General features: G+C 47.4%; 1 protein-coding gene across 1 annotated transcript; it reads left to right on the forward strand.

Moving 5' to 3' along the window:
* The first annotated feature begins 1,149 nt into the window (after positions 1 to 1,149).
* thumpd1 (THUMP domain containing 1) lies at positions 1,150 to 10,263 on the forward strand. Its single transcript, XM_060899335.1, has 5 exons — positions 1,150 to 1,337; positions 2,189 to 2,401; positions 3,396 to 3,555; positions 5,194 to 5,442; positions 5,531 to 10,263. The coding sequence occupies exons 2-5, from the start codon at positions 2,192 to 2,194 to the stop codon at positions 6,802 to 6,804; spliced, it is 1,893 nt and encodes a 630-aa protein (XP_060755318.1). The 5' UTR covers positions 1,150 to 1,337; positions 2,189 to 2,191; the 3' UTR covers positions 6,805 to 10,263.
* Positions 10,264 to 11,357: the final 1,094 nt, after the last annotated feature.

Here is an 11,357-nt window from a genome sequence, read left to right on the forward strand (position 1 = left end):
CTGCACTGAAAGCTGTTCACATTGTTTGTTTGAATATAGTGAAATAAAATTTAAGTGATTTCCCTAACATCAAGAATAATCGTGATTACAATTTTGATCAAGATAATCGTGATTATCATTTTTTCCATAATCGTGCAGCCCTATTTCAAAATGTGTTGATTTGGGGGAGAAATGTGCTATATTTGCATTGAATAAATGATTTCTAGATCTTTTACCTTTATTGTCTTTGAAAAAGGCGTCAGTAACCCCTACTACCCCTAATGCAAAAATGGTTTGGTCTGACTCTTTGATTAAGGGGAAAAAAACAACATCGTTCGATCATAGCGTTTCGACAATCAGAATGCGTGCCATTTGCCAACATACACAAGTCAGGAGCACAGAAAAGAAAAGAAAAGAGAGGAAGAAACCAAAAGACTCAGGGGCTCACTGCATAAATATTTTAAAAAAGATTGGATGATGCAGCAGGTACTAGCAAAGGCAGTGGGGCAGCTGAGCCAGGTAAGACACAGCCAACTTTTTCCAGTCCCGTAAAGTAACCCCAACCAAGGCACGCGCCGCACGCAATTCATGTTACAAACGAGGGGAGAGCAAGTCACACTGAACACCATATCAAACGCACAGGGCATTGAATCATTTCATAACCACAACGGCTTAATAACATTGTGTTTCATATATCTGATTGAAGCTAAGAATATTCACATTAGCCCGCAATCATATCCCGCCGTTTCTCGAGCGGTGTGTTCTTCTCTGCTTTTCACACTGGACAGTACGCACGCACAGTATACTATGTTCGCCCCCAGCCCTGCCCGAAATCCCCCGTCCATCGCTGCTCCTTCAAGCGCACCCCAATCGCGTGATTATAGTAGACTATCCACGAGTTTAGGAAGGCATTGCGGGTGCTGTCGCATGCAGGCTTGGGGCGTAACGGAATACATTTAATGGCGTTCGGGGGGGAGGGGCCCATTCAGAGCATTTTGTCCCGGGCCCAGCCAAAGCTGTCAGCGGCCCTGGGTGGGTGGGTGTGTGTGGAGGGGGGTGTACTCTCTCAATCCTGTCTCACTGTACTGAATGAGTTGCTGGATGAGTCCGTTGGGAAACGCGTTTTTGTAATTGATGATTATTGTCCTAACGGGCGCGCCGTCCGCGCTGAGCTTACAGTGCGCATGCGCAGAGATACACTGCTGCCTGTGTAGCCGCGTGTTTATGTTCAGGTTCCGCGTTTTTAATGCGAATTTAAAGAAAGAGACAGAGATTCATTCTGCTCTTCTCTCTGCGGCACACACGGGATCAGTGCATTACATCAGGGTGGAGGGACTGATCCTGCGGATTTACAGCGCGTAAGTCAACACACACACACTCACTCACTCACTCTCTCTCACACACACACACACACACACACACTCACTCTCTCACACACACACACACACACACACACACTCTCTCTCACACACACACACTCTCTCTCACTCTCTCTCTCACACACACACACACACACACACACTCACTCACTCACTCTCTCACACACACACACACACACACTTCTCTCTCACACACACACACACTCTCTCTCACTCTCTCTCACACACACACACACACACACACACTCACTCACTCACTCTCTCTCTCTCTCTCTCTCACACACACTCTCACACACAGCTGTGTAAGTGTTTATTCTGAGAGTGTAGAGTTTATAAGCCACATCAGGCTGAATATTAGCGCATTAACTCTGCATGATCCTTACTGTACCTTTATCATCACCCTGCAAACCTTCACTTACAATCCTGTGTGTAATAATAATACACAGCAGCAGGACCCCGAGTGTTTTATTCCTCTTACACTCCAGCAATTTACAAAAAAACCTCAATAATAATTTACTGAATAAAGACGCATCATTTACCTCTGACTGTTCCACAGTGCTGAGAGTGGAGACTCCTTCCAGGAATGTTACACAAACACATTTCACCTTACAGAAAACTCCACTGTATCAGTGGTTTTATCTGTTTATTATCAGTGAAGAGTCTGCGGGACACGCCCCTGTGAATGATCTGTTTCTATAGAAACCATAATGTAGTACGAGAGCATTAATATAAACCTGCACTACTGTCAGAGCTGCTGTTATAGAGAATTAATCAACACCTTTTGACCAGTCAGAGTCCAGAACTCAAAATGAGTCTGTCGTGTTGAGCAGGTGATGTCTGACAGCATGCAGGACGGGAGGAAGAGGAATAAGAGGAAGTATGGTGGCCCACACGCAGGCGGTAAGAGGCGGAGAGGCAACAGGGAGCTGGAGCCGGGCATGCAGGGCATCCTCATCACTTGTAACATGAAGGAGCGCCAGTGCACTGCCGAGGCCTACAGCCTGCTGAACGAGTACGGAGATCAGCTGTACGGTCCAGAGCAGGTAACGCGCACACAATTAGTCAAGTTAAGTAGAGCTTTGTCATCTTGGGTCATATGGTGGAACATCAGCACATTCAGACACAACAGTCAGGATAAATAAACAGTAGGTGGTGATAAATACACATTTACATAAAGACTATGAAAATATAAAGTTATGCTCAAAAATAAACCCAATAGAAAAAGACTCTATAACTGGGAGGGAGACGGTGAGGAGACCCTGTGCTGTGAACATGAATGGAGGGTGAATATATCCATCCAGTGATCTGCTCCACGATCTACACAACCCTTTGGAGAGCTCTGTAGTCAGAGGCGTGGCAGTTCCTGTACCAGATGGTGATGCAGCTGGTCAGGACACTCTCAGTGGTGCCCCTGTAGAAGGATGTAAGGATGGGTGGAGGGAGGTGCACCTTCTTCAGCCGCTGGAGGAAGTGCAGTGAGCTGGCGTTGGATGTCCAGAAGTCCACTGCAATGTAAACACTGAGGAACTTTGCTCTGCTGTGGCACCGTCGATGCTGAGTGGGAAGCAGCACTGGAGCTTCTGAAGTCTACAGTCATCTCTTTTTCTTTTTTTTTTTAAATTATTCCAGACTACATGTTCCTGAGAAACCACAAAGAAGTGTAAACTCCTCCTCTATCCTGAAGATGGCAGAAAACTTACAGTTCCAGCTTCACCTCTGACTTAGACAGTGCTGACACTGGAGACTCCTTCCAGAAATGTTACACAAACACACTTCACCTCACAGAAAACTCCACCGTACCAGCAGTTATGTGATGTGTTTATGTGGAAGGTCTGTTGTACACGCCCCTGTGAATGAGCCGTTACTATAGAAACAATAAGGTGTTAGAATGAATGCATTAATATAAACCTGTGGTTTGCAGCTGCATTATATAAGCCTCATAAAAGTTTGAGTATCTGCGGCATTAAAATCTCTGTCCACCAGGGGGTGAAACGGTAATGTGTGTGTGTGTGTGTGTGTGTGTATACGCGCCTGCAGTCAGCAGACCCGAATGACGGCAGCAGTGAGGATGACATGGAGGTGGCGCTGCAGAAGGAGGTGAAAAGGTTCCACTCGACTACACGGAACCAACAGAGACGCTTTAAAGCACTCGACAGCGGCGCAAATAACGTCTTGTTCATCCGCACACACAACATTGGTAATACACACACACTTTACATAGCTCCATATTCAGAGTAGAGTTCAGCACTCAGTAAGGATTTAATACTGAAATTACACACAGCGGTATTTGGACCTCAGACATAACTACAGACTTGAAAGTTTTTCAGAATTTATGTGAAAGGTACTCGTGCGGGCGGAGTTTAACTAAAACAGAGGTGAGTCTCAGTTACACGTAGGGGGTGGAGTTTGGGTAAAATAGAGGCATGGCTCAGTAACACATAGGGGTGGAGTTTGGCTAAAACAGAGGCGTGTCTCAGTTAGAAGTTCTTTCCAGGAGGACACATCGAATTGACACAAATGCTGACATTATTAATTTGACAAAGCGAAAAATGAAGTGTTCCACCATCTCCTACATCCCACAGACACACATCACGATTTCATCACCTGGATTGAGTGTCTCATGGCTTCATTAATTTGCACTCAATTAACTGTCAGAGCGCAATATAAAAGATAAACTGTACAATAAGCGTGTGCTGGGTCAAGTGCTCAGTGTGCTGAATAATGAGAAGCATTCTGTTAAATTAAACCAGTGATTAGTGTGATCATTAAAGCTATCACTGTTCCTGCAGTAACACTCGTGTTGAAGTCAAGTCACTAAACCTAGAGTCCGAGTCCAGTCTTGAGTCCTCGGTGTTCAAGTCCAAGTCATTAAAAAATTCAGAGTCGAGTCTAAGGCTCTCACCGCACCATGTGACGGTGTCTGTTTCAGCGCCATTAACATGAGTTTGTTCCTGAACATGGCGTATGAACAGGTGAATGTGCTTCTCTTTATCAGGGAGTGTGAAGCATTCTGTCAGAGATGGCTGGGAGACGGATGTAAGTGCAGAAGGTGTGTTTATTAATACAAGTGAAGACACACAAACAATTCAGAACGGCAGGAAAAATCATAAAACAGTGAAACAGGCGACAGATCGAGCGAGGCACAAACAGGCTACCATAGACTCGGCAGAATCAAAGATGAGAAACAGGAAATCGGGGATCAGGAACCCAAACAAAGAAAAAAGGCTCAGTAATGTGTCAGCAACATGACTCAATACTTCGCAAAGTAAGTGTGTTTTCACAGTTTTTATATCGGCGCGCTGACTGTGCCTTAATCCTGTGCGGGTGCGAGTTGTTTACAGCATGAGAGTCTGCTTGGTGTGCGCACTGTCCGGAGTGCATCCGAGAGTCTATCTGATGCACGCGCTAATGTGCGCAGGTGTGACACTCTTACACGAAATTAGTACAAAGTTAATGTAGATATAAATATCTTATGGCAAATTATTATGGGATGTTACCAAAAAAATAAAGAAAAAATCCAAGTCCTCATCACCATTTTCCGAGTCCTAATGCAGTTAATGCAAGAGTCCGAGTCATCGGTGCTCAAGTCCGAGTCGAGTCATGAGTCCTTAAAATTATGGCACGAGTCGGACTCGAGTAATACAAGCCTGAGTAACACACCGGTGATGTACCAGACTTCTGAGAATTATTTCAACACTCGCCGCCATCTCATTCAGATTATCATCGTATTAGTCTTATATTTCAGTTTTAAATTATTTCTGGCTTTTATTATATCAGGGTGCATTTGACAGCAAAGAATGCTCTCTCTCTCTCTCTCTCTCTCTCTCTCTCTCAGATCCAGGCCGGTTGGTGCACTCCATCCTGGAGGATCTGTATAGTACTCGGAAGTTGAAGTCGAGGGTGATATTTCGGATGTTGCCTGTGTATGGATCGTGTAGAGCGTTTCCTGAAGAAATACTGAAGTTCCTGTACTCATTTCTGCAGCCGTGGTTCCTCTACCCCAATCATGCCTCCTACCAGATCTGCTTCAAATCCCGCAACAACAGCCACAGCAAGAGGGACGACATCATGAAGAACATTGCTGGTGACGAAACATTACATGGCACACACACATACATACATATATATATCACACACACACACGTGCTTTCTAACAGGTCCTCTTGCTCCAGGTTTGGTGAACCGGCTAAATCCGAAGAACAGAGTGGACCTGACCAATCCACAGCTCAGCATCATCGTTGAGGTGATAAAGATGGTGTGCTGTGTCAGCGTGATCCGAGATTACAAACGCTTCCGGAAATACAACCTACAGGAAGTGACCAAGGGCCCGGCCACTCCAGGGTCATCCCAACAGGAAGTGGCCAAGGACCCGGCCACTCAGGAGTCACCCCAGCAGGAAGTGGCCAAGGACCCGGCCACTCAGGAGTCACCCCAGCGGGAAGTGGCCAAGGACCCGGCCACTCAGGAGTCACCCCAGCGGGAAGTGGCCAAGGACCCGGCCACTCAGGAGTCACCCCAGCGGGAAGTGGCCAAGGACCCGGCCACTCAGGAGTCACCCCAGCGGGAAGTGGCCAAGGACCCGGCCACTCAGGAGCCACCCCAGCGGGAAGTGGCCAGGGACCCGGCCACTCAGGAGCCACCCCAGCGGGAAGTGGCCAGGGACCCGGCCACTCAGGAGCCACCCCAGCGGGAAGTGGCCAGGGACCCGGCCACTCAGGAGCCACCCCAGCGGGAAGTGGCCAGGGACCCGGCCACTCAGGAGCCACCCCAGCGGGAAGTGGCCAAGGACCCGGCCACTCAGGAGTCACCCCAGCGGGAAGTGGCCAAGGACCCGGCCACTCAGGAGTCACCCCAGCGGGAAGTGGCCAAGGACCCGGCCACTCAGGAGTCACCCCAGCGGGAAGTGGCCAAGGACCCGGCCACTCAGGAGTCACCCCAGCGGGAAGTGGCCAAGGACCCGGCCACTCAGGAGCCACCCCAGCGGGAAGTGGCCAGGGACCCGGCCACTCAGGAGCCACCCCAGCGGGAAGTGGCCAGGGACCCGGCCACTCAGGAGCCACCCCAGCGGGAAGTGGCCAGGGACCCGGCCACTCAGGAGCCACCCCAGCGGGAAGTGGCCAGGGACCCGGCCACTCAGGAGCCACCCCAGCGGGAAGTGGCCAAGGACCCGGCCACTCAGGAGTCACCCCAGCGGGAAGTGGCCAAGGACCCGGCCACTCAGGAGTCACCCCAGCGGGAAGTGGCCAGGGACCCGGCCACTCAGGAGTCACCCCAGCGGGAAGTGGGGAATAATGAAGCAAATCAGGGGCAGGGTGAACAGGATGTGCTGAAGGATTTGGCCAGTCAGGAGCAGGGCCAACAAGAAGTAGCTGAGCACAAAGCCAATGAGACAGAAGAGGACAGTGTGGGCGGGGACATTGAGATAAAAGAGGCAGGGCAACAGTAATTAAAGGTTTGTTCCTAATACGCAATGTACACTCCTGCTGATTAGTGAGAGGGGAGGAGGGAAGAAGTCCATACCAAACACACACTTTTATAATTGTGTGTGTGTGTTAATTGTTGTGTCAGTGGTTAATGAATTTGTTTCTTTATCAGTGTGGTACATTTATTAAAACTCTGTATTAGTTAAAGAAGGTTGCATTTTTACTGCCTTTTACTGTTAAACTCTTGTTTTACTTTTATTTCAGTTTAATAAATGTATTTTAGGTTAAGATAATTTTCCCCAGACTCAGAATGAATAAAATTCCTGGCTTGATCCCAGCATGATCCCTGAGTTTCACCTGTCTGTCGGAAGATATTCAGAATATTTTCCTCTCATTTACATATCAGCTCACATTAGTGTGGAGGCAACAGTGAGCAGCACTTCAGATGGAGACAATTCACATCTTAATGATTTATTTATTAATATCTTTTGGAAAATAGTCCTGATATATGAGAGTCATTACATGCAAAAGTGTTGAACGAGTTGTCATACTCTGTCAATCACGAGGATGATGCCTCTCCAACCTCATCTACCCTTCAGCTACTTCTCCTGACACCTTCTGGATCACTACTGGACTATGGAACTGCCAGTCTGCCATACAGAAGGCTGACTTCATCTCTGCCCATGCCTCCCTTCTGTCCCTTCACATCCTTGCATTGACAGAGACCTGGATTTCACCTGACAACAGCACAACACCTGCAGCCCTCTCTACCACCTTCTTCTTCTCTCACACCCTTCGTTCGTGTGGTGGCGGCACTGGTTTGTTGATCTCTCAGTCGTGGAAGTTCTCCCCTCTTCCACTCTCCCACCTCTCCATCTCCTCCTTTGAATTTCGTTCCGTTTCAGTCTCTTCTCCTGTTAACCTTTTTGTCATTGTTGTTTATTGCCCTCCTGGCTCTGTGGGATGTTTCTTTGATGAACTGGACATCCTACTTGGCACCTTCCCAGAAGATAGCACCCCACTGATGCTCCTGGGAGACTTCAATCTCCACCTAGAAGCCTCCCACTCTGCTGCCTTCCTTCCTCTCCTCTGCTCATTTGATCTCTCCCTGCTGAACTCTCCTCCAACCCATCAAGCTGGCAACCTTCTCAACCTGGTCTTCCTCCGAAACTGCTCTGCCTCAGATCCCACAGTTACCCCTCCCCATCTGTCAGACCACCACTTCATCTCATTCTCCCTCTTTCTTCCTCTCCACCGATCATCCCCCTCCTACCCCCACTGTTACAGTCTGTTGTAACCTCCGCTCCCTCTCTTCCTCCTCTCTTGCCTTCTCTGTCACTGCCTCCCTCCCCTGCTTGAATCCTCGGTCAGTCTCCCCACTCAATCTGCTGCATCCTCCCTGCTCTCCTCTCTCGCCTCTTCACTGGACACATTATCTCTTCTTGTCTCCAGGCCAGCAAGATCTTGCCCTCCTGGTCCCTGGATGTCTAAAACACTTGACTCTTGCAGAATCGGCCTCCGTGCAGCAGAGAGGAAGTGGAGAAAATCCAGGGCCCCTGCCGACCTGTTCTGCTACCAGTCCTTCCTTGCAGAGTTCACAGCCTCACTCAAATTTTTTTTAAATTATTATTATTAAACCTTTATTTTACCAGGGATAAAAATCACATTGAGATTAAAATCTCTTTTACAAGTGAGCCCTGGCCAAGAAGGCAGCACACAAAAACAGAATTAAGAACAGAGTAACAATCATGGGCGGCATGGTGGTGTAGTGGTTAGCACTGTCGTCTCACAGCAACAAGGTCCGGGTTCGAGCCCCGTGGCCGCCGAGGGCCTTTCTGTGTGGAGTTTGCATGTTCTCCCCGTGTCCGCATGAGTTTCCTCCGGGTGCTCCGGTTTCCCCCACAGTCCAAAGACATGCAGGTTAGGTTAACTGGTGACTCTAAATTGACCGGAGTGTGAATGGTTGTCTGTGTCTATGTGTCAGCCCTGTGATGACCTGGCGACTTGTCCAGGGTGAACCCTGCCTTTCACCCGTAGTCAGCTGGGATAGGATCCAACTCGCCTGCGACCCTGTAGAACAGGATAAAGCAGCTAGAGATAATGAGATGAGATAACAATCATCTCACACACTCACAGAACAAAACAAAAAAAATTAAGAACAGACAAACCAGACAGAAATTTAAAAACAAGAACAGACTGACTGATGCACTCGGTTAAGACAAGCTTTGAAATCAACAAATGAAATAAAAACCTCAAGTTTTAGTCGTCTCTGTAGCTCATTCCATGCTGTTGGAGCATTACAAGCAAAGGCAGTCTTACCAAACTCAGATTTTGCCTGCACAACATCATACAAGATATAGCTACTTCACCGTAGATTGTACTGAGATGTACTAGGTGTTAAAAGAACAGATATATAAGAAGGAAGTTGGCCAATTATTGCTTTGTACACAAAAATTAACCAATGTTTGTCTTCTCATAAAGAGTGAGAACCAACCAACCATTTCATACAAGGCACAATGATGGGTGGAGTAACTTGCTTGAGTGATAAATCTTAACGCAGAATGATAGAGTCTAAGGACTGTAGCAGAGCTTTAGAGTTATGTCTATAAAATACGTCCTCATAATCCAAGACTGGCAGAAAAGTAGATTCAACCAATCTTTTCCTTGCTTGTTGACTAAAGCAAGATTTGTTTCTAAAGAAAAAACCCAACTTTGATTTCAGTCTACAAAGTAAATTCTCAACATGCAATTTAAAGGATAGATCTTCCTCCAACATAAAACCCAGATATCTCTACGAGGAGACTAGTTCAATTGATTTACCCTGCAAAGTGCATAGTTGAGGCAGGGAGGATCCCAGCTTATGGGTTCTAGAAAAGAACATGAACTTTGTTTTCTTATTGTCAAGAATTAATTTCAAGGAATTTAAATTTCGCTGTACCATTCAGAATACAATTTAAAGTCTTATTATTTGTTTTTAAAGCACTCAGTGGGCTGGCCCCAGCCTACATTAATGACCTTTTACAGCCCCACTCAGTCCGAAGGTCTCTAAGATCCTCTAACACAGGGCTTCTTCATGTACCTCGCTCGCGGCTGAAGCAGAGAGGTGACAGAGCTTTTTCTGTTGCTGCTCCACGCCTCTGGAATCAGCTCCCACCAGACATCAGATCTGCTCCCTCCATCTCTGCCTTTAAATCTAGGCTAAAAACCCATCTCTACTCCTTGGCCTTTCCCTAACCATCAGCTTATTGTTATTGTTGTTATTATTATAGTTTTATTTTATTTTTTTATTTTTCTTTTTGATCATTTGTCTTTTAATACTGACTCTGTACAGCACTTTGGTCAGTGTATGCTGTTTAAATGTGCTATACAAATTAAACTTACTTACTTACTTACCACAGTGAATGCTTCTTGCAGCTTTAAAGTGCTGATGACCCAAACATGACTCTATGCAATTTCTTAAATAAACTATACAACATGGCAAACATGTTAGATTTCTGTTATAATTACGTGAAAAGAAGCTGTTGTTACGCAAATATCCAACTTTTAATTGCACAGCGCAAGAAAACTGGGTCCGTGGCTCGCGGCCATGCTGTGACGTCAGCGGAAGAACACGCTGCGGTTCACTGGCTGTTCTACTCAATGGAAATGGTGCATGAAAACGCCGGTGAACTCTCTAGCTCTTCCTCTTCTGGGAGTCTAGAATTGTGTTGTGAGTGGGATAGATCGGAAGAATCAGGTGACGACGAACACGGGTGCATCCAACCGTACAGGTTTGAACCTGTTATGGCCCTTTTCCACTACCCTTTTTCAGCTCGCTTCAGCTCACTTCAGCCCGACACGGCTCACGTTTCGACTACCAAAAAACAGCACGATTCGGCTCGCTTCAGCCCTGCTTAGCCCCTAAAACTCGCACCGTTTTGGAGTGGGGCTGAAGCGAGCCAAAGCGAGCTGAGTGAGGCTGGGGGCGTGAGCAGACACTCCCCTGTGCACTGATTGGTGAGGAGGAGTGTCCTCACATGCCCACACACGCCCCGCGAGCACGCTGGGATCTGTAAACACCGTAAACCCGGAAGAAGAATAATTACGAATTACGAGAATTTCTGAAGCCTTATGCGCCTCGCCTCATCTATACGCTCTTGCCAGTATCTGTTGGCGTTGTCGGTGACAACAAGCCACAGCACCAAGACCAGCAACACTAACGACTCCATGTTTATTGTTTACTATTCGGGTCATGAGACTACCGCTTAAAAGCTCACTGATGTCACTGTTTGCGCTGCTTAACGACATCACGTGACGTCCACCCACTTTCGCTAATTCCACCCAATGTGTCCACCCACTTCCAGCCAGCACGGTTCAGTGCGGTTGTAGTCGAAATGCAACTCCAATAGCCCCGCTCAGCCCGACTCAGCCCAACTCAGCACGGCACGGCTCAGCCCGACTCAGCCGCGTTTGTAGTGGAAAAGCGGCATTACTGTGCAATCTGAGAGCGACTCCGACTCCGAGATGGACAGCGGATAGGCAGACAGCCCAGCATTGAACACCACAAGGTTGGATAACAAGGATTGGTAGGTCAACC

Source organism: Neoarius graeffei, chromosome 18 (genome assembly GCF_027579695.1).
Source record: "Neoarius graeffei isolate fNeoGra1 chromosome 18, fNeoGra1.pri, whole genome shotgun sequence".
Classification (NCBI taxonomy): Eukaryota; Metazoa; Chordata; class Actinopteri; order Siluriformes; family Ariidae; genus Neoarius; species Neoarius graeffei.

Bases quoted from the DNA above. Each gene is read 5' to 3' on its own strand.
- thumpd1 (XM_060899335.1), top strand. From the start codon at position 2,192: ATGTCTGACAGCATGCAGGACGGGAGGAAGAGGAATAAGAGGAAGTAT. The intron at 2,402-3,395 runs GTAACGCGCACA...ACGCGCCTGCAG, and splicing joins AGCTGTACGGTCCAGAGCAG to TCAGCAGACCCGAATGACGG. The intron at 3,556-5,193 runs GTAATACACACA...TCTCTCTCTCAG, and splicing joins CATCCGCACACACAACATTG to ATCCAGGCCGGTTGGTGCAC.